The 24,111-nt window shown below is 34.0% G+C and overlaps 1 protein-coding gene across 1 annotated transcript in view; it reads right to left on the bottom strand.

The window, feature by feature from the left end:
* Positions 1 to 24,111, bottom strand: part of CDH18 (cadherin 18) — a 382,285-nt gene that overhangs the window by 306,212 nt on the left and 51,962 nt on the right. Inside the window, exon 2 of the mRNA XM_027869003.1 lies at positions 1,670 to 1,964. Coding sequence (XP_027724804.1) covers positions 1,670 to 1,964 — 295 coding nt within the window. The remainder of the gene's footprint in view (positions 1 to 1,669; positions 1,965 to 24,111) is intronic.

Here is a 24,111-nt window from a genome sequence, read left to right as displayed (position 1 = left end):
ACTAATGGGGAGGGGTGTATGGAGGTGCTACTACACCATCAACTGTGTTACCTACCTCATCATCTTGTTCAGATTGTTGAGGCTCTGTCTTAGCTTCTTATTCCTAAATCCTTGTGTTGTCTTATATTCAAAGCCTTTCTTGCTGATCCTATCAGCTGCTAGAGCTCACCCTTTCCCCCCTCACTTTGTGATTATATATGTTTGTGTACATTGATACACACACACACATAGGTAGATGCTATCTTCCCCATAGAATATAAGTTCTTTGCCAGCAAGGAATGTTTCATTTTTTTTATCTTTGTATACTCAGGTATAGTGCCTAGCATACAGTAAATATGTAATAAATGGTTATTGATTGAGTGTTCCATTCCTTGCCCATTAGTCTTCTTCTTCTAAAACTAGAATAATATATTGTTCTCTCCATACATCTTCATTAGTTTCTATGAAGACTGTGATTTTTATGCTGAATCATAAATCCCTTTGCTTCCATTCTCATAGATAAGTAGTAGCTAGGTGGGACCAATGGATAGGCTGCCAGGCCTGGGATCAGGAAGACTCATCTTCTTGAGTTCAAACCTGGTCTCAGACACTTACTAGCTGTGTGACCCTGAGCAACTCACTTCACCTTGATTCTCTCAGTTTTCCCCAACTATAAAATGAGTTGGAGAAGGAAATGATGAACTACCTTAGTCTCTTTGCCAAGAAAACACCAGATGGGATAATGAAGAATCAGATACAACCGGAAAATGACTGAATACCAAAAAACAACAAAATATAATCATCTTAGTACAATGAACAGGGCCTTGAATTTGTATCTCTGAGCCTTGGGTTTGAATTCTACCTCAAACACAAACTAATTGCTTGGCCATAGACAAGTGACTTAACCTCTTAGGGCTTGTGGTGCCTCATCAGAAAAAAAAAAGTTGTATGTGTTTACTATCTATACCACAGAGTTGTTATAAGAAAAATACTTGATAAACCTTAAAAGGCTGAGCAAATGTGAATTATTATTATAATGAACATTTGTATTTGGCTGCAGAACTGATGGTTCTTGGCTGGATTTGCTCAAAAGCTACTTTAGTGAAAATATTGTTAGTTCTTTGACATTTCAAGTGTCTTTCCCAAGACACTTGTATCTTGAACTATAATATCATTCTATTAGCAGTCAAATGAAAGCATAAATAATAAGAGCTTAATATGAAATTTTCAACAAGGTAGATTTCCCCTTTTCTTTATCTGTAGAGATAATATTAACCTATTAAAAATAACAAAAAGGAAGGTTTCTCTTTTTGTACTAACAGTGTGTTCTCCACATTCTATACAGATGATTTACACAATAAAAGGCATTCAAAATGACACACACTACGTAGGTTTTTGAAAATTTAAGATATTTTTTTTTTATTTCTGTAACCAAATTGCTATTTATCCATGAGGGCTCTGGAATTCAGATATAAAATATACTGGTACACCACATGTATTATTTGCTTATAATACTCCTTGTAAGGAGAGAAAAAAAATCTTTAAAAATGATTGTGAGCTTTTGCTTCTAATGTAAATGATTTTCCTATAATACTATATTCCAATAAAAAAGCATGTATAGTCTTAGTGGGTATTTCCAGACATATTAATAAAGAGTTAATTGTTTAAATTAAAAAATAATTTTTCTTACCCATGTCAGACATTTCTGGCACAGTTACGATGTATGGTCCATCTGTAAATTTGGGTGCATTGTCATTGATGTCTTGTACTTTGATAATGAATTCAGATTCAGGTTCAAGAGGCTTGTTTGTCCATCTATCAATTGCCTGGGCATGCAGGACATAGTGGGTCTTCTGCTCTCGATCTAGACTTTTGGTTGAATGAATGTCTCCCGTGGTGTCATCAATGATAAATATTGTCCCAGCCCCTTCTCCAGTAAGGATGTATTTAACTGATCCATCGCCTTTGTCAGAATTGGAGTGCAGCTGCAAAAGATAGGATATAATGTAATATAAATAGATATCACATAATCTTATGTCATAATATTTATATATAGATGTATGATTTTATAATTTTGTTGTGAAAATGCTTCATTTCCAGCTTCCCATGGTGTCTTGACTTCAGTAAAACTGATTTTCCTTATGATTTTGCAAGAAACTAAGTCATTGATTAAGAAAAACAATGGTGAAAATATGTCCTTTAAAAGTTTTCTTTTACAAGTTATTTGGTCAAATAATCTTTACACTCAGTATATTTTTTATGAAGTCAACATATTAATAAAATAATTATTTTATAAAAAAAATATCCTCTCAATATAAAGTTTCAGGACCAGAACAAGCCACAGAATCAATCTCCACATTGTGTTTTAGCCAGTATTACACTGTCATTCCTTTCTTAGGGAATTAATTTACTACATTGTTGTGATGCCACAACATCCCAAAACAATTTCAAAGTTAAAACCAGGAGAAAAAAAACAGAATAAAGGAATGGAAACTTCCTTTAGTAACTACTAGGTGGAAAACTGGAATTTTTATTTCTGTCTTAAAAAATATTGAAAGTACTATTTTGGCAGCTTATAAAAGTGGGATATAGGAATGTATGAGTAGACTATCAGGTGTATAAGTCATCTCTGATCTAAATAAGAGCCATATTACCCCTAAAGCAGCAGATATAACCTTAGCGTTAAATATATATGCTAAAGTGGATGAAGACTAAGGTAGGAACATTCCCAGAGCATCCAATCTGGAGCTCAATTTGCTGTTGGGGTTAGGCCAGAAGTTTAGAACTTCTTTGAGATTAATCTAGTAGCTGTTAAACTGTCTGTCACTTCTGATAAGGCCATATGTGTCCTGGCAGAAAACAGAAAAAAACCTAGGAAACAAACCCCAGATCTAAGGGGAAGAAAGGAAATGCAATTATTTGAGAGCAGAATTTCAACTAACAAATTGATAGATTTTTAAAATTCTATCTAAAATTCCAATAAAGATATATTTTTATAAGAAATATTTTATGTGTTTGTATATATCTGTAGAAAGACATAGAGATGTAGTAGATAGAGGATCATCCTTGGAGTTAGAAAAACTAGAAGAAAGTAGTCACTCTGGACTACTTTTTCATTTACCTTCTCACATGCTGCCCTTCCACTTTTAAGCTTCCTTTATGTGTCATTTTTTCCCATTAGGAAGTAAGCTCTTTGAGGGGAGAAACTATCTTTCTCTTTGCCTGTATATTTCTAGCATTTAGCATAGTTCCTGATATGGAGTAAGCACTACATAAATCCTTTACACATCTATCTTTATTTTGGAAGACCCATGTTAAAGTCCTACTTCAAGCACAGGCTAATTGTGAAAATATGGCAAGTCATTGATTATTGTGGTGTGTCTAAAGGAACTCTGTAAAACTATAAAAAAAAGACAATTTAAACCTACCTATGTGGAGGATGTTTCTACACAAAGCAATCCTCCACACTGATATGATGAAATGAGAGGTTGAAAAAGAAAATCTCAAGTAATATATGCCTTCTGTCTTTAAAATTCATATTTGTGTATGTGCCAAAGGATCCAATGATAAATTTAAGATAATTTTGTGATATGATTGTGACTAAGGAGATATAGACTGCTTCAATTGAACTTATGTAAGACTAAGAAGAACACAAAGAGATTAACTGAACCAAAAGATTATGAAACTCTCTCTTTCTCATTCATGGACTTACTTCAACACATCACATTTTGTTTTAGTCTTTTTGGTCCATGGTACCCATGAATATTTAAGTTTGTAGCAAGACTATAATTAAAATTTTAGTTTACTTGAAAGACACAAAAGTGTCCATTTAGTAGATGTTGATTTTTTTAAAAAATAAAATAGTGAACATACCAAATCAATTTCTCATTAAGAAAAGTTTTTAAAATGTATTGTAAAGTCCATACATTTAAGAGATATTTAAAAAGAGAAAAATAAAACATAAAATGAGAAATGAATAATTTTATGCAGTAGAAATCTAACATCCCTAATTTACATTTTTTTTCCTTAAATTTTCACCAGCAGAACTGTAAGACCAAGATGCAATATCCATGAAATTCTGACAGGAATAACTCATCTCCAGGATAAACAAATTGCAAGTCCTGCTAAATGTTAGTTGCAAATTACTACAGTAACTGTTACCTGAGTGGTAGAAAAAAAGGTACCTATATTATTGAAAGCAAAGAAAATGAGTCACATTGTGTTAACAAAACTTAAAAATCTATTTTCAAATGTCTTGTTCACCCTTTCACAGCAATATAATTATTTAAAGGAGAAAAAACCAAGGAAATTAAATAATGGGAACTTTTTAAATATTATTTTATCATCTTCAACAGAGTTTTTGGATTGTGGAGTTGCCTTTCTTTTGGTGACTGATAACATCAAAGCAAAAGAAAGTTAACAATTCTCTAAAAACTATCTGTAAGTCAGTGACCTCTTTTTAACTTTTCCACCCACCAACACATACCTTAGAGCCACCACACTTCATTTGTGGAAGAAATATTTGCAAAATCTGTCTTAAGGGGCCAGAGATTATTTTTAGGCAATCAATCAGAGGTGGAGCAGCTGGGCAGTATGAGCATCTCTACTAACATTTATTCCTGCTTGGTGTAAGGAGCAGAAGAGAATCAATTATGGTAAAGTATAGTAGATTTTCTTTGATGGTTTCAGAAAATAACAAATGGAAAAGTTGATCAGAAGTAGTTCTGTTTTTAAGATATATTTCTTCAAATAATCTCCCCCTAGTGCATATCTTCAAAAAGTCTTTCCCAAAGCTTTAAGGTATTGGAGAGAGAAGATGATTTTTTTCTTAATAGCATTTTAAAATGGAAAGTGGTCTAATTTGTATTTATTTGAAGAAATAGCTAAACCAAGGAGAACAGAAATCATTTCAAGGAATTTTGAGGTAAGTTCTGAAATTAATTTAAAAACATTTACTTGAAATCTTTGTTTGATATGTGATTTCCTTGATGTGAACACTCCCTCCAAAAATACAGATTGAAATCCAGCCATCGTGTGTGATTTATGTCAATCTCCCCTCTGAAAGGTCTCTAGATCTCCTAACGTATGGAAGCCGCAAATACAAAAATCAGGCTCTACCTTACTGTCTGTCACTACATGACTAGACCACCTCCTTTTCCAGTAAGACATTCCCTTCCTTTATCTTCCACTTCTTTCTGCATTCTGGCTTCTTTGATAATGGGAATGTTCATTAATATGTATATGGCTTGTAAAAGAACTCACTATTTGACAAAAACTGCTGGGAAAACTGGAAAATAGTATAATAGAAACTAGGCATAGATGCATATGTCACACTGTATACCAAGATAAGGTCAAAATGGGCACATGATTTAGACATAGAGGTGAAACCATAAGCAAATTAGGAGAGCAAGGAATAGTTTAACTGTCAGATATATGGAGAAGGGAAGAATTTATGATAAAATAAGATATAGAGAACATTATGAAATGCAAAATGGATAATTTGATTACATTGACTTAAAAAGGTTTTGCACAAACAAAGCCAATTCAACCAAGATTAGAAGGAAAGTAGAAAACTGGGAAATAATTTTTATAGCCAATGTTTCTAATAAAGGCCTCATTTCTTAAATATATAGAGAATTGAGTCAAATCTATAAGAATACCAGCCATTCCCCAATTGATAAATGGTCAAAGGGTAAGAACAGGCATTTTTTGGATGAAGAAATTAAAGCTATCTATGGACATGAAGAAGTGCTCTAAATCACTTTGGATTAGAAAAATGCAAATTAAAACCATTCTGAAATACTAACTCATACCTATCAGATTAGCTAATATAATATAAAAGAAAAATGAAAAATGTTGGAGAAGATGTGGGAAAATTGGAACACTAATGCATTGTTGGTGAAATTGTGAACTGATCCAACCATTCTGAAGAGCAATTTGTAACTATGCCCAAAGGGCTATAAAACTTTGCTACCCTTTGATCCAGCAATACCACTACTAGGTGTATCCCAAAGAGATCATAAAAAAAGGGGAAAGGAACTGCATAGGCAAAAACATTTATAGCAGCTCTTTTTGTGGTAGCAAAATATGGAAATTGAGGGAATGCCCATCAAGTAGGGAATGGCTGAACAAACTGTGGTATATGGATATAATGGAATACTACTATGCAATAAGAAATGATGAACAGGAAAATTTCAGAAAAACCTAGAAAGACTTGTATGAGCTGATACAAAATGAAATGACTAGGAGAACATTATACACAGTATCAGCAACATTGTATGATGATCAACTATGAATGACTCAGCTTTTCTTAGCAGCACAATGATGCAAGATGAGTACAAAGGACTCACAAAGGAAAATGCTATCCACATCCTGATGGACTCTGAATGCAGATCAAAGCATACTTTTTTCACTTTATTATTTTTGTGTGTTTTTTTTTTACCCTTTGATCTGTTTCTTATTTTGCAACTGTGACTAATATGGAAATATGTTTTACATGACAGCACATGCATAACCTATATCAAATTGCCTATCATTTTAGGAAAAAGTAGAAGGAGGAAGGGAGGAAAATTTGAAACTTAAAACCTTGTAAAAACGAATGCTAATAACTGTCTTGACACGTAATTTGGAAAAATACTATAAAAAAAGAGAGAGAGAAAGGCATTGTATACCTCACCTCAGCACTTATAGTAGTAAAATTCTTCTTTTTCTCACTTTATGGATGAAGAAAGTGAGTCACAGAAAAATTAAATGTTTTGAACCCAGATTTATCTTCATTCCAGGGCATCTAGGTGGTACAGTGGATAGAATACCAGACCTGGATCAGGAAGACTCATCTTTTCGTCTTTTGGAGTTCAAATCTGGCCTCAGACCCTTACTATTTGTGTGATCTTGGGCAAATCACTTAACCCTGTTTGCCTCAGTTTCTTCATCTTTAAAATAAGGTGGAGAAGGAAATGGCAAATCATTCCACTATCTTTGCCAAAAAAATCCCAATGGAGTGACAAAGAATTGGACACAACTGGACAACAACTATGTTCATTCCATTATTCTTTCCAATAAATCATGCTTGATTAAGAATTCTAATGAACCTTAAAAGTGATAGGGTTCAAAATTCATTAGAAAGTGAATTCCTTGAAGGAAGAAAACATTTTCTTGTTATTGTTGTTTCACATTGTGTTGTATCCTCAGTATTTAATGCAATGCTCAGCACATAGTAAAACCTTATTAAATCCTTGTTGATTGACTGATGACTTATCCAAGATCCTAGCTGTCCAGGACAAGATTTAAACCAAAGCCCTCTGTTAACATATCTTGAGAAATTTCCACCATATCAGTCTGCTTCCACTATTTTTCCATAATCCTTATATACACCTGCTTCTTCCTGAACTTATTTCCCCTTTGTTTATAATTATCAGTTCAGTTCTATCAATTTGGGAATCAGTAAGTATTTTGGTACCTAAAAGGCTATCTCTCTTCAACTTCAACTGACAGAATTTTCAGATACCTAGAGAAGCCACTTTCTTTCAAACTTCAGTTGAAAAGTTGCTTCCTCTCTGAAACTTTCCCATATTCTAACCCTCCATCCTAAAGTATAATTATTAATTCTCTCTCCTTTCCCAAATTACATTTCATTCACTCATTTGTATACATCTTATATTCTATGCCCTATCTCCATCCTCCAGGGGAAAAAAAAGGTCTTTGAAAGCTGGAACTATTTTTTCCCTAGCTCTTAGCATAATAACTTGTGCATACTAGGTATCTAAAAATGTTTTGATTTCTTTTCAATTTATTGAATTGGAAGCAGATTTGTTTAGGAGCAAAGATGGTAGCTTGCATTTTGAACATGGTTAATTTCAAATTCTTTGAAATACTTAATAGCAGAAACAGCTTTGGGTGACAACTCTCTGATTATTACTATTAAGCAAATTATAAAACAAGGTGACCAATGCCCACAAAATGCCTTTGCCATAGCCACAGAAGATGTCTAGTGCAATGTCTAAATGGGAAGAGGATTCCTTTTTCATTGACGTCTTCTAGGTGTTCCTGTTTACAAATGACATTTCCCTCATTGTATCAACTTCCTCCTCCAAAAATGAAGAGGTATATAAATAAGATATATAATTACTTGAAAGACATTTTATCTTAATCATCTACATTGAGAAAAAGGCAAGTAGATGAATGTTTATTGAACTTATGATATGTAATTGGATTGATAATGCCTAGAGTTGATCAATTAGTACTTTTTAGACCTACACTAAACATGAGTAAAAATCTGGGTCCAGAACTGAACTAAAGGAGTAGAGCAGGCTGGCTAAATTATTTTAGGGAACTTCAAAGTACTTTTAAATGATCTCAAATAATCTCTGAAATAAAAGCTAATCTTTTGTTTTTAAATAACAACATTATTCTGGGGATATTCTATGGCTGCAAATCATAGAATAGCAAAGATTTCAAATCGATCATCATCCAAATGGCAATGGAAAACATGAATAGCCTATCAGACATTTAACAACCGAGAGTGGTAAAAAAAAAAAAGCTAATGTAAAAGATTCTACAAGAGAAGGGCATGTTCAGAAAAGGAAGAGTCATTTATATGGTAAAAGTGAGGAATAAGTTTTAGACTCCCTGTGTTCTTCACTGGTATCTCTACAATGCCATAATAACTCAAGTAAAATCCCCATTATGTTTCCTTAGTCCCACTATGTTCAGTTGGCTTTAATACCAGTACTTTCCTAATTCAGTTTCAATATTAGCATGCAAAGAGGCAACAACAAGTAATTGAAGAATTAACAAAAGGAGGTTTACTTTGCTCTAACACAGCAAAGATATGGGGTCCTTTAACTCTTCGGAGGCAACCCATTAAACTTCAATATCCAAGGGTGGAGGTGTGTGTAATTCCAGGAGGTAGAAGTCAATATTGGAACCCAAGAGACCCAGAAAAGGATCAAAAAGGGCAACTACTCAAAATTGTATCAGTTAGGCAGAGGACAGATCTAGCATAAAAGGATATAAGAATTAAAGTAGGAGAAAACATTGACCAGTATAGAAAATTATTATAGTGCTACTAATATCTTAAAAGTAGGAGTGAATAATTCTCTCACAGCTATAAACTCATACTTAAAAGAAAAAAAAAAGGATTTTCCACAAAGAATACATGAATATCTAGAAAAAAAAGCAAGACATAAAAAAGTCCTTGAGGAAAGAATTGAAATAATAAATAGATGAAAAGAAAAAGTGTTAAATTTACTCATGAAATGTACTGCCTAAAAACTAGAATAAATCAAATGTAAGTCAATGGTTTCATTAGAAAAAAAATACAAGAAAAAAAATTAAAATTTGGGGGAAAAATAAAATATTATATAATTGATATCAAAAACAACTTCCTGGAAAAAAGGTCAAGGAATTATAATTTGAGAATCATTAGACTACCTGAAAACCATGATTTTTTTAAAGGCCTGGTGACTGTATTTTAAGAAATCATAAATCAAAACTTCCCATGTCTACTAAAAATAGAGAATGAGTTATAAATAGAAAAAATACTCTGATCAACTTCTGAAAGAAATCACAAATGGAAAAGTACTAGGAATGTCTTTGCCAAAATCCAGAAATTCTGCATCAAAAAAATACTGTACATATTTAGAAAGGAGTTCAATACCCAGGAATTATACCTAGGATCACAAAAGCCCTGGCAGCTTTGACCAAAAACCAGAGGAGATCTTGAACCACAATAATCCAAGTCAAATGATATAGATGTGTAACCAAGAATAACTTATGCTATAAAGCTGAGTATAATCCTGTAAGTGGAAAAATGGGCCTTTAATATAGATGAGGGAGGACTTATAAGGGGCTTCAGGAGAAACTAGAAAATTTAGAAGTGTTATTGTGGGAATTATATATCAAAATGAAAAGATTAGAGAGGAATGGAATGCTTACTTTGTACTAGGGAGAGACCAGTTGAGATTAGGTAACAAAGAATTTTAGTGGAGCTAGTCAACACAGTTTTGTGATTACCTGTAGTTCCATTTAGTAGCACCTGAATGAATGATATAAAAGGGATTTATTGGATCAAATCACATTTTTTCCTTAAAAATGAATATCCTATTGTTACAGTCTCCCAAAGACTCTTATGCTTAAAAATATCAGACTGAGGCTTTAGAAAAGTTAATGTTTTAAAGTGATGCATTCCCACCAATCATTTATATTTAATAGAATAACTATCATTCAAATAGCATGTTATATACTTACCATGACATAGTACATAATGACAATTTTTAGTTACCTATCAAATAAGAGAATGATAACATTTTTTCACCACAAATGGCTGAATTCAGTCACATTGAAACATTTTTATTTTCTTCATTTTCCATTTGGAAGAAAAAAACTGCTTAAACTTAAGTTTTGTTTTTGTTAGTTTGTTTTAATTTGGCTTTGGTACACTTGATATCAAAATAAATATATTCATCTGACTTGAACCAGATAAGTTTTCTAACACTACATTCTTCAACGGTTAAATTCCATATATTATAATACAAGTACATAGCACTGTACCTATGGAAAATCACAGGAAGCAGTTATATAATGCTGAAAAGAAACTACTTAGAAACTCCATTGAGCTCATTATAAAATAAATAAAAAAGAATATGTCCTTTAAATAGTATGTGGCTTCTCTAAAAATAGGTACTATAAACCAAAAATTAAGTTGAATAAACTTCAATTCACTGGTTTGATTAGTTGTCTTTCAATTTTATTTTATATCAGATTAGATTCTCCTGATTCTTAATTAAGATAATTTGGCCTATAGCCTGGAGGGTGTTGATTAGACACTTAGTATTTTCACAATTTGAAATTTTCTTCCTGAAAATGCCATAGTCTCTAACATATCAATTAAATCTTTTAATAGACTCAGTCCCCATTGAATGGCTGGTGTGAATGGAGAAGACAAAGATGGAAAGGGGGAAATGAAAGAACAATTATCTTTCCTCCTTATAAAAAAAATCACAGTTTGATGAAATTTATCACTTTACTATAACCTTTGCTTTATTTTTCATTTCTAGCTTTTATTTTCTTTTAAATAAAGGGAGATTATTCCTTCACTTCCAAAGACCGTTATTTTTTTCCTCTTCATTATTATGACCTTTTCTTTCACATTGACCAAAACAAACATGTCATATCCAGAAATCTGATTTGTTTCACTAATACTATGACCAAAGTGCTTCATAAACTTTAAAATGCTTTATAAAAGGATAGCACAATGGGGAAAAGACTAGCTTCAGGTAGAGATTTTGAATTCAATCCTGTCTCCCTGAATCATTCAATCAACAAACATTATTAATGTCAAGTTAGGCATTAGGGATAAAACAACAAAAGTGAAAGTCTTCGCCCTAAAGGAGCTTATATTCTACAGAGTGAGACAATGTACTCATGAACATATAAATGTAAGATATAACAAAAAAAAATAAACACACACAATGATGTGGATGGGGAGGAGGGCTCACAAATGGGAAACTCAGGAAAAGTCTCTTGAAGAAGGTTGCACTTAAAAGGAGCTAGCAGTTCTCAGATGTGGAAATGAGAAGGGAAAGAATTTCAGGAATGGGACACAACCTATGCAAAGTCCAGAGGTAGGAAATGGAATGCTGTGTGCAGGAAAAACAAGCAGGCAAGGATGCTGGTTTGTAGAATGCATGAGGAGAAATAAGGTGTAATCAGGTTGGAAAGATGATCTTGGATTTTGAATGAAAAATATAGGAGTTTGAATTTTAACCTATAAGGAATAGAGAGCTGCTGAAGATTCTTGAGCAGAAAAGCAAAACAGTCAGACCTAAGTTTTTAGAATGCTAATTTGAGGGAGGCAGGAGACAAGATGATGAAGGGAAGCTAGGAAGTTGCCTGAGTTCTTCTCAGTTTCACTCAGAAAAATCATTAAAGCAAGATTCTAAAAGAATTATGGAGCAACAGACTCCACAGAAAAGATGAGTAAAACAATTTTCTAGGCCAAAATAACTTAGGATTTCAGGAAAAGTCTATCTCACTTGGATTAAAGAGGAGCAGAGCCCAGGACAGGTGGTGTCCTGGTAAGCTAGCAAGAGGTTCTTAGCCACAGCACAGATTAGTAAATGAGGCATTTAGGTCCTGGTTCATCAGGGCAGTGGCACAGCAGGCCAGCTGTGAAACCTCCAGGCCCAGAGCAGCAGGCAAACTGCCAACCCCAGAACCCAGGGCATAACAGACACAACTAGACCAAGTCAGCCTAGCACTGTGGGTAAACTGCCAGTCCAGAGGCCATGGCATGGGAAGCCAGTGACCAGGACCCTGGACCCCAGCACAAGAAATTTCCTGTGCTCCGGGAGCAGAGCTCAATTTAAAAAAAAAAATGGGCAAAACCCAGAAAAGAACCTTGACCATAGAAAGCTACCATGGCAATGGGGAAGATCAAAACACAAATTCTGAGAGGGACAACAATGTCAGAATGGCTACATGAAAGCCTCAATGGGGAAGAATTGGTATCAAACCCAAAAAGTCCTCTTAGAAGAACTCAAAAAGCATTTTAAAAATCAAGTAAAAGAGGTAGAAGAAAAATTGGGAAAAGAAATGAGATATATGCAAGAAAATTATGGGAAAAAAAGAGTCAGCTTGGAAAAGGAAGCACAAAAAATGACTGAAGAAAACTCCTTAAAAAATAGAATTCACCAAAAAGAAAAAAAAATCCACACAAGAAAACAACTCCTTTAAAAGTAGAATTGACCAAATGGAAAAAGAAGTACAAAGAGAAAATAATGTGTTAAAAATTAAAATTGAGCAATTGGAAGCTAATGATGGTATGATACATTAAGAATCAGTCCAACAAAATAAAAATAATAAAAAAAAAATAGAAGAAAATGTAACATACCTTACTGGAAAAACAACTGAACTGGAAAATAAATCCAAGAGATTCAATTTAAATAATTTAAGAATTGTTGGATTACCTGAAAGCCATGATAAAAAAAAAATGCCTGGACAACATCCTTTAAGAAACTATCAAGGAAAACTGTCCTGTTATCCTAGAACCAAAGGGGAAAATCTTTGAAAGAATCCACTGATCACCTCTGGAAAAAGATCCCAAAATTAAAACTCTAAGGAATATTATAGTCAAATTACAGAACTATCAGGTAAAGGAGAAAATAATGCAAGAAACCAGAAAGAAAAAAAATCAAATATCAAAGAGTCATAGCCAGGATTACACAGAATTTAGCAGCTTCTATATTGAAGGATCAGAGGGCTTGGAATACGATATTCTGGAAGGAAAATGAGCTTGGATTACAACCAATAATTAACTACCCAACAAAGTTGAGCATAATCTTTTAGGGGGGAAAATAAACATTCAATGAAATAGAGCATTCCTAATGAAAAGATGAGAGCTGAACAGAAAATTTGATCTTCAAACATGAGACTCAAGAGAAGTATAAAAAAGTAAACAGGAAAGAAAATAAACAAACAACCATGTTATTCAATCAGCTTAAACTGTTTACATCCCTACAAAAGAACTTAACTTAAGAACTGTATCTTTATTAGGGCTGTTGGAAGGGGTAAACTTAGAGGCTGTGGGCATAAGTTGACTTTGATGTGATGACAAAAAAAAAGAGGTTAAAAAAAAGGATTGTCCTGGAAGAAGAGTAAAGGGTGAGGCAGATTGGAGTTAATTATATCACATGAAGAGGCATGAAAAACCTATTACTCCAGAGGAAAAGAAAGAAGAGAGTGAGCATTGTTTGAACCTTACCCTTATTGGATTGGGTTCAAAGTGGGAATAACATACACACTTATTTGGATAAAGAAATAAATCTTACTTTATAGGGAAGTAGGAGGGGAAAGATAAAAGAAAAGAAGAGGGGCTGATAGAAGTGAGGACAGATTGAGGGAGGCAGTGGTCAGAAGCAAAACACTATTGAGGAGGGACAGGAAGAAAAAAGAGAGAGAAAAGTATAAATAGGGAAAATAAGATGGAAAGAAACACACAGTAAACATAATTATGAATATGAATGGGATGAACTCTCCCAGAACATGGAAACAAATAGGAGAATGGATTAAAAGCCAGAACCCTACAATATGTTGTTTACAAGAAATACATTTGAAGCAGAGAGACACACATAGAGTAAAGGCAAGTGGCTAGAGCAAAATATATCATTCTTCAGCTGAAGAAAAAAAAAGTAGGGGTAGAAGTCCTGATCTCAGAAGAGCAAAAGCCAAAGTAGATCCAATTAAAAGAAACAAGGAAGGAAACTACATCTTGCTAAAAGGTACAATATCAATACTAAATATATATGTACCAAGTGCTATAGCATCAAAATGCTTAGAGAAGTTAATCCAGTTATAGGAAGAAATAGACAACAAAACTACACTAGTAAAGGACCTCAAACTCTCCCTCTCAGAACCACAAAATAAAGAAGAAAGAAGCTAAGGAGGTGAATATAATTTTAGAAAAGTTAGACTATGTTAGACTTCTGGAGAAAATGTAATGGGGATAGAAAGGAATATATATATATATATATATATATATTTTCCCAGTGATACATGGCACCTACACAAAAACTGACCATGTAGTAGAATATAAAAACCTCACAATCAAATGTGAAAAAGCAGAAATATTAAACAGATCATTTTCAAATTATGATGCAATAAAAATCACATATAATAAAGAGCCATAGAAAAATAGATCAAACAATTAATTGGAAACTAAATAATCTAATCCCAAAGAATGAGTGGGTCAAAAAACAAATCATAGAAACAATCAACAACAATTTCATCAAAGAGAATAAAAATGAGATAATACACCAAAATTTATGGGATACAGCCAAAGCAGTACTTAAGGGAAATTTCATATTTCAAAATGCTTACATGAATAAAATAGAGAAAAAAGCAGATCAATGTATTGAGCATGTAACTTAAAAAGCTAAAAAAAAAGTTCCCAATTAATACCAAATTAGAAATTCTGAAAACCAAAGGAAGATTAATAAAATTGAAAGTAAGAAACTATTGAATTAATAAGTAAAAATAAAAGCCAGTTTTATGATAAAACAACAACAATAAAATAGATAAATTTTTGGTTAATTTGATTTAAAAAAATAAAGAAGAAAACCAAATTACTAGTATCAAAAGTGAAAAGGCTGAATTTACCACCAATGAAGAAGAAATTAAAGCAATAATTAGGATCTATTTTGCCCAAATATATACCGATAAATCTAACAATGGATGAATGTTTACAAATATATAAATTACCAGGATTAACAGAAGAGGAAATACAATGCTTAAATAATCCCATTTTAGAAAAAAATTTGAATAAGCCATCAATGAACTCCCTCAGAAAAACTCTCTAGGGCTAGATAGACTTAGAAGTTAATTCTACTAAACATTTAAAGAACAATTGATTCCAGGACTATATAAACTATTTGGGAAAATAGGTGAATAAGGAGTCCTACCAAATTCCTTTTACAACACATGCATGGTGCTGATACTTAAACCAAGAAAAAGCAAAACAGAGAAATAAAATTATAAACCAATTTCCTTAATGAATATTGATGCAAAGATGTTAAATAAAATATTAGCAAAGAGATAACAATAATTTAACGTGAAGATAATACACTATGACCAGGTGGGCTTTATACCAGGAATGTAGGGCTGGTTCAATATTAGCAAAAGCTATTAGCATAATTGACCATATCAATAACCAAACCAACAGAAATTATATGACTATCTCAAGAGATGAAGAAAGTACTTGTGACAAAATACAGCACTCATTCCTATTAAAAACACTAGAGAGCATAGAAATAAATGGAGCTTTCCTTAAAATGATAAGTAGTATCTATCTAAAACCACAAGCAAGCATTATTTGTAATGGAGATAAGCTAGAAGCCTTCTGAATAAGATCAAAAGTAAAACAAGGATGCCCATTATCACCATTATTAATCAATATTCTACTAGAAATGTTAGCTTTAGCAATAAGAGAAGAAAAAGAAATCAAAAGAATTGGAATAAAAATGAGAAAACAAAATTATCACCCTTCTCAGATGATATGTTGCTACACTTAGAGAATCCTAGAGAATCAACTAAAAAACTACTTGAAGTAATTAACAACTTTAGCTAAACTGCAGGATATAAAGTAAACCCACATAAATCATCAGCATTTTTATATATTACCAACAAAGCCCAGCAGTAAGAGATAGAAAGAAAGTTCCACTTAAGATAACTGTAGACAATATAAAATATTTGGGAGTCTACTTGCCAAGACAAGTTCAGGAACTGTAGAGACAAAATTACAAAATAATTTGCACACAAATAAAGTCAGATCTGAATAACTGGAAAAAATATCAATTGCTCATGTGTAGGCTGAGCTAATATAATAAAAATGAAAATTCTACCTAAATTAATTTGCTTATTTAGTGACCTACTGATCACACTATCAAAAAGTATTTTATAGAGCTAGGAAAAATAATAAAATTCAACTGGAAAAACAAAAGATTAAGAATATCAAGGGAGTTAATGAAATAAACCACAAAGGAAGGTGACCTAGTCATACAAGATCTAAAACTATATTATAATACATCAAAATTATTTGATATTTGCTAAGAAATACATTAGTGGATCAGTGAAATAGATTAGGTATACAAGACACAGAAATAAATGACTACCATAACCTAGTGTTTGATAAACCCAAAGATCTCATCTTCTGAGATAAGAACTCACTATTTGACAACAACTGCTGGGAAAACTGGAAAATAGTATGACAGAAACTAGATATAGACAAACATCTCACACCATATACTAACATAAGGTCAAAAAGAGTTCATGATTTAGATATAAAAGATGATATCATAAGCAAATTGGGAGAGAAAGGGAGAGTTTACCTGTCAGATCTATGAAGAAAGGAAGAATTTGTGACAAAACAAGAGATGGAGAATATTAAGAAATGCAAAACGGATAATTATATTACATTAAATTTTAAAAAAACAAGCTTTTGCACAAACAAACCCAATGCAATATTAGAAGGAGAACAGAAAAATAGGAAATAATCTTTACTGCCAGTATCTCTGATAAAAGCCTCATTTCTCAAATATATAGAGAACTGAGTCAATTTTATAAGATACAAGTTATTCCCAAATTGATAAATTCTCAAAGGATATGAACAGGCAGTTTTCAGGCAAAGACATCAAAGCTATCTGTAGGTATATGAAAAAAATGCTCTAAATCATTATTGATTAGAGAAATGCAAATTAAAGTGACTCTGAGGTACCACCTCACACCTATCAGATTGGCTAATATAATAGAAAAAAAAATGATAAATGTTGGAGAAGATGTGGAAAAATTGGAACACTAATTCATTGTTGGTGGAGTTATGAACTGATCCAACCATTTTGGAGAACAATTTGGAACTATGCTCAAAGGGCAATGAAACTGCATATTGTTTGATCCTGTAATACCACTACTAGATCTATATCCCAAAGAGCTATTATATATGTATACATATATATATGTATATATATATGCACACACATACATACACATACATATATACATATACATACATATATACATATACGTACATATATACATGTATATATACTTAAGTGTGTGTGTGTGTGTGTGTAATAGCCCTTTTTGTGGTTGTAAAGAGTTGTAAATTGAGAGTACGTCCAGCAATTGAAGAATGGCTGAACAAGTTGTGGCTTATGAATGTAATGGAATACTATTGTGCTATAAGAAATGATAAGCAGGTGGATTTAAAAAGAAAAAACTTGGAAAGACTTAGATGAACTGATGCTGAGTGAAGTGAGCAGAACCAGAAGAACACTATACATAGTAACAGCAATATTCTATGGTGATCAACTGTGATAGACTTAGCTCTTCTCAATAATGCAATAATCCAAGACAATCTAAAGGTCTCGTGACAGAAAATACTATTCACATCCAGAGAAAGAACTATAGAATCTGAATGTAGATCAGAGCATACTATTTTCACTTTCTTGTGGCTTTTCCCTTTTGTTCTGTTTCTTCTTTCACAACATGATTAATGTGAAAATATGTTTACATGATTTCACATATAAAACCTATATCAGATTACTTGCCATCTTGAGGAGGGGGGATGGGAGACAGGGAGGGAGAAAAAAATTGGAACTCAAAATCTTATAAAAAATGAATCTTGAAAACTATCTTACATGTAATTGCAAAAAATACAATTTATAAAAAATATTGATTTTACAGGTGTTTGGAGAAGAAATTGGAAAGGAGAGAATATATTCAGAGAGATAAATTAAGAAGCTACAGTAATATCCTAGATGAGAGATAATGAAGGCCTGAACTAGCATGATTATTGTTTTTGTTTTTGTTTTTCAGTTGGGCAATGGGGGTTAAGTGACTCACCCAGGGTCACATAGCTAATAAGTGTTATGTATCTGAGGCCGGATTTGAACTTGGGTCAGGAGGACCAGTGCTCTATCCACTGCACCACCTAGCTGCCCCCTAGCATGATTATTGTGAAAGATGGAACAAGGGGCTGGATGAATGAAAAAGGGATTTTGATGAGGTAAAATTGAAAAGATTTTATACTTTCTAAATAAAGAGCATTGAATGAAATTAAAGACTTAAGGATAATTCTCAGATAGCAAAGCTAAGTGACTAGATGGTACACTTAACAGAAAAAGAGAAGTTAGGAGGAGAGATGTGTTTTGGTCATGTTGTGTTTCTAATATCTTCAAGAAAGAAAGAAAGATGTATGCTGCAGGAGGTTAATGATTTGGATTTACAGCTCAGTGGACAGGTAAAATCTTATTTTGTAGTCATTCATTCCATCAGTTAATAAACATTTATTTAGCACCTATTTTATGCCAGGCCAAGTACTATGCTAAGTGCTTAAGGATACAAAGAAAGGTGAAAGACAGTTCTTGTTCTTAAGGAGATCATACTCTGATGTCCAATAGACAGTTGGAAATCTAAGCATAGAGTTCAGAAGAAAGATTGGGGCTGGATAAATAGATTTGAGAATCATCAACATAGAGAAGATAATTGAAACCATGGAATTCACCAAGTGATCACAACGTGAAATTGTATAGTGGGAGAAGAGAAGAAGGCCCAGTATAAAGCCCTGAAGGGAAGGTGATAGTAGTGAATATAAGTTATGTAAGTTGGATGAAGATCCAGTAAAGCTGAGTGAGGTATGGTCAGATAGCTAAGAAAAGAACCAGGAGATAATAATGTCACAAAAAACTAGAAAGAAGAAAGTATCAAGGAGGAGAGGGTGATTGACAATGTCAAAGGCTGCAGAGAGGCCAACAATGATAAGGACTGAGAAAAGGTTATTAGATTCAGTCATTAAGAAATCTTTATTAACTTTGAAGAGAACAGCTTTGGTTGAATGATGAAGTCAGAAGCCAGACTGTAGACAGTTAAGAAAAAAGTGAGAGTAAAGGAAGTAGGGGCACCCACTTCTCAATTAATTTAGCCCCCAAAAGTTGGAGAGATAAAGGTCAATATTGAATGGGGTGGATGGATCAAGTGAGGGTTTTTTGAGGATGGGGGAGACATGAGCATGATTATACAAATTAGAGATATACCTGGTCTTCTACCTATTTTGAAAGAGGAGAAACACCATTCCATTAAGAAGCAGTTTACCACCCCTTTCCAGGGAAGAGGAACAAGGCAATTTAATCAGGTCTCCAGTCTGGTTTTCTGGAAAAGGAGAGTAACACCATTCTTTTAGCTCCCACCACTTGTTTCCTGGCCTGAACTACCTGTAACCTAGAGAAAACTTCATTCTGAGGCAAAATCCCTATGGAAATCTATCCAAATTCATTCTTCCATGAACACTAAACTACCCCCTAGTTATATACTTCCTATCCAAATGATTCTGAACCTCCTCCCTGACATCATTCAAACCCCTTCCTATGTCTACCACTGATCAATCCCCTATTCCCATTGCCTTCAACCCATTCTCATTAATACACACTCTAAAATTATCCACCCTTTTCACTATGCTCTCTGGAATGCCTAAGATAGCAAGCCTGCTTTCATCTGAAACCTTTTACTTTCCCATTGCTTTAATTTTTTAGTTCTTAGTGAGACTTGTCTTCTTCCTAATAATAAAGCCCGCCTGGCCTCCTTTTCCAACACTGGCTGTATTTTCACTCATTCCATCCAACTCGTTGGCCAATAGGGAGAGTTGGAATACTCCTGGCTCCCCTTGCCATTTGCAGGTTCTCCCTCTACCACTATCACTCAGTAACTTTTCCTTCTTTGAGGTTCACTCCATTCATATTTGTCATCAAATCAAAATTCTGACCATTGTTTTCTACTGACCTCCAGGACACTTCCCTTCTTTTCTCAAGGTGTTCAATATTTGACTACAGTTTTTTTCTCCTCCTCGGAAGGAGACTTCAACGTACATACTGATACTGATACATTCATCTACTTATTTTATTAATTTCATATGACCTACTCTTTCACTTCTCTTCAGCATATATAAAAATGGTCATACCTGATTGGGTGTGGGCCCAAGCCAAGATCTTTACCCCTTGCCCCAAAAATAATTTGGGTCCCATTTGCCTAAGGAATTGTCCTTTAATTCTCCCATCTGATCAAGGAGATCTCTGATGTTTCCCTGAGGCTATAGTCCCATCAATTGGCCTTTTGTTGTCACCTAATGTCAATATCCCAGTTCTGTTACTGTTAGCCTAGCCCTCCACTGTCTTACATCCTTATAGTCCCTTGCTACCTCCCACCCTTGACCCAATCTAGACCCCATTCTCAACCTCCCAGTCACTCCCATCAAGATCCTTCCTAGATCCCTCCCAGAGTCTTTCTATATATAAGATCCATCTTGTCTTCATTAAGGTGCTCAGATTCTTACAATCTGGCCACTGCTCAGATTCCTTAAGAGTCTGCCCCATATGCCAAATGTTCTAATAAACCTTGTCTTTGGCTGAAAGAAGACTTGGGTCGAATTCTTTCGGGCAGGACTTGTGGGTTTTGGTTTTGGCATCCCAACACCCCTAAGCCTCTAGACCTCATCAATATCCATTATCTTTCCATCAACCACAAATGCATAACTTCTATGTTTGTGAACTCTGAAATTCCCTTATCTAATTAGGATCTATTGTTATGCCTTGCATTCTTTCTTTGCCTTGCAACCCCAATTCCTCTACCCTTTAATTCTCAAACTTTCTTCCCTACACTAGCTGTGATTTCCTCCATTGCCAATCTTGAATACTTAGTGATTCAGTTCAATTCTGCACTGTCTTCTTCTCTTATTAAGTACCTACTATGTACCAGGCATTCTGCTAAGTGCTGAAGGATAAAAAGAAAGGCAAAGACAATTCCTTTTCTTAAGGAGAACACAGTCTAATCAGGGAGACAACATGCAAACAACTAAGCACAAAAAAGCTACATACAAGATAAACTGAAAATAACGAACAGAGAAAAGGTACTAGAATAAAAAGGGACCAGGAAAGGCTTCCTAGAGAAAGTGAGATTTTAGCTGGCACTTGAAAAAAAGAAGGCAAGCCAGGAGATAGAGATGGAGAGGGAAAGCATTCAAGGCCTGGGGGGCAGCCAGTGAAAGTGCCAGGAATCAGAGGATGGAGTATCTTGCTGGAGGAAGAACAAGGAGACAAAAGTCATTGGACTGCAGAATAACTGTTGGGAAGAGGGTGGAGAGTGTTAGGCTATTAGGTATTAGAAGACTGGAAAAGTTGTATGTGGGTGGCAAGTTATAAAGGCCTTTGATAATTAAACAGAGGTTGTTGTTGTTTGTTTTACTTTTGTTTTTATTTATTTATTTATTTTTTATTCTGTATGTGTTAAAAATCACCAGAGTTTATTGAATTGGAGAATGATGTGATCAAACTTGTACTTTAAGAAAATTGCTTTGACAGATAAACAGAGAGGAAAGACTTCTACCAGGCAGACTAACCAGCAGGCTATTGTAATAGTCCAGGAGTGAGGTGCTAAGGCCTGCACCATAGCAGTGGTATTATCAGAGGAAAGGAAATATATGTGAGAGATGCTACAAATGTAAAATCAACAAGTCTTGGCAAAAAGGTGGATGTGAGTGATGAGAGTAAGAAATCAAGGACAACACTTAGTTTTGGAGCCTGGGTGACTGGGAGGATGGTAGCACCCTTAATAATAATAGGCAGCATTAAGCATTTTAAGGCATCTAAAGCACTTTTCCTGTTATCTCCTGTTATCTATCCTTATAATAAACCTGAGAGCTAGTTTTTATTATTATCCCATTTGACAGATGAGGAAACTAAGTCTAACAGTGGAAAAGTAACTTGCCCTGGTTCACACATCTAGTAAGTATCTGAGTAAGGATTAGAATTCAGGTCTTCTTCACTCTATGTCCAGAGATGGAGGTAGCAAAAAAAAGAGTATGACCCAGAGGTCATACAGAGGAAAATTTTATAGATTTTTTTCTTCTATCCTTGAAGGAAATAACTCTTTGAAAAGGCTGATTAATGTTAATGTTAAATGATTATATTCAACAGTGGTCCCAGTAACACACTCCTAATGATGACAAGAACAGCATAGTTTAGAGGTGATGACAGTAGTAAAAGTAGTAAAGAAAGAACTAACCTCCACTTCGTTGGGGTATTCTGGAGCCCTGAGGGGCAAATGAAGGCAGTATGGCTCTGGGAGAGGAGCAGAGCTTACATGATACATATATGTGCTATGTACTTATATTCTTTTATTATATGTTTATATACTTAGTTAACATGATTCTTCTTGCAGCATATCTATACCTATATATAAAATAGTGATATAAATACATACATACATATATGCACACACATATATACATATATAATGGTGATATATACACATACATACATGCACACACACACACTTATATATACACAGAGAGAAATGTACAATGATGCTTTAAATTCTTCCTACTAGAACATAGCTAGAGAAAGTTTTATTTTTTCCTCTAAAATAAACCTGAATTTGAAATCTTTAGACTCATTTTATACCACTAAGGGAATTATTTTTAACATAATTGCACACTGGCCCTGTAGTTAGGAGGACCTGAGTTCAAATCCAGCCTCAGACACCTGACACTCACTAGCTGTGTGACCCTAGGCAAGTCACTTACCCCCAATTGCCTCACCAAAAACAAACAAAAAAAATATAATTGCAAATTTAAACTACTAATTTCTAAACTACATAATAAAATAAAAAGCCTTAAAATCATTCAATTTGAAGATTCCTAAAAGGATCTTTGTAGGGCACAATATCTGTACCAGGCTGCTCGTTTTAAAGAGTGTGGCTGGTCTAGGTTGAGGAGATGACAAAGGATCTGCTGATTCTAGATTGGACTAGGTAGGATACTCTTATTGGATAGTTGCTGCCTGGCTCGGGTGGCCAAGAGTTTTGAACACTGTGGTCTTCTCACAGCACAGACCTCTTTGCTAATCAATCTGATTTGCTTGTCTTCTAAGCTGAGTCTTCCCTAGGAATCACAGAAGTATTTTTTTTTCCACCTTCCTCCTCTGACTAGGCTAGGATGAAGGTGGGGTAGAGGGTAAAGAGCTTTCTCCAGCTCAAGACAACACCTTTAGCTTTTCAACAGATTCTTTCTCATTCAAAAGTCCCTTCACTTTTAAAGCCACTCCTTATTAACTCTGTGTGGTTATTTCCAATTCAGTCTTTTCCCACCTTTTTTATTCCTTTGAGAATCTAATATAAATGAGTAGCTATGAACAAAAGGGTAAATGCAGTCTATGCCCTGTAGGCACATTCATTTTCTAGGTGACTTCTCAATAAGCAATGAAAGTATTCTTGCCTCTCACCTTTCCAGAGTTGGAATGTTTGTTTTGTATGTAAAGGGTTTCCCTTTTACCTTTCAGTGAAGACCTTCAGCTTTTGCTAAAGTCTTTCTGAGTCACTTCCTTTGCACTAACAATTACATTTATGCAAAAGTGAAATGCTGCTACCTCAGCCAGTAGTGGAAAGACCCTCTCTTTGAGAATCTTTAAGCAGAGTTTGAATAACCACTTGATATGTATGTTACTGTGAATGGAATACTTTTCAGGTACGAGTTGGATAAAAATGACTAATAAGGACCCCTCTAACTGAAATTTTATGATTCCTTGAAATCTG

The sequence above is a fragment of the Vombatus ursinus genome, unplaced genomic scaffold (assembly GCF_900497805.2).
Source record: "Vombatus ursinus unplaced genomic scaffold, bare-nosed wombat genome assembly UNPS02014791.1, whole genome shotgun sequence".
NCBI classification, from domain to species: domain Eukaryota; kingdom Metazoa; phylum Chordata; class Mammalia; order Diprotodontia; family Vombatidae; genus Vombatus; species Vombatus ursinus.
This window is presented reverse-complemented; position numbering and strand designations above follow the sequence as displayed.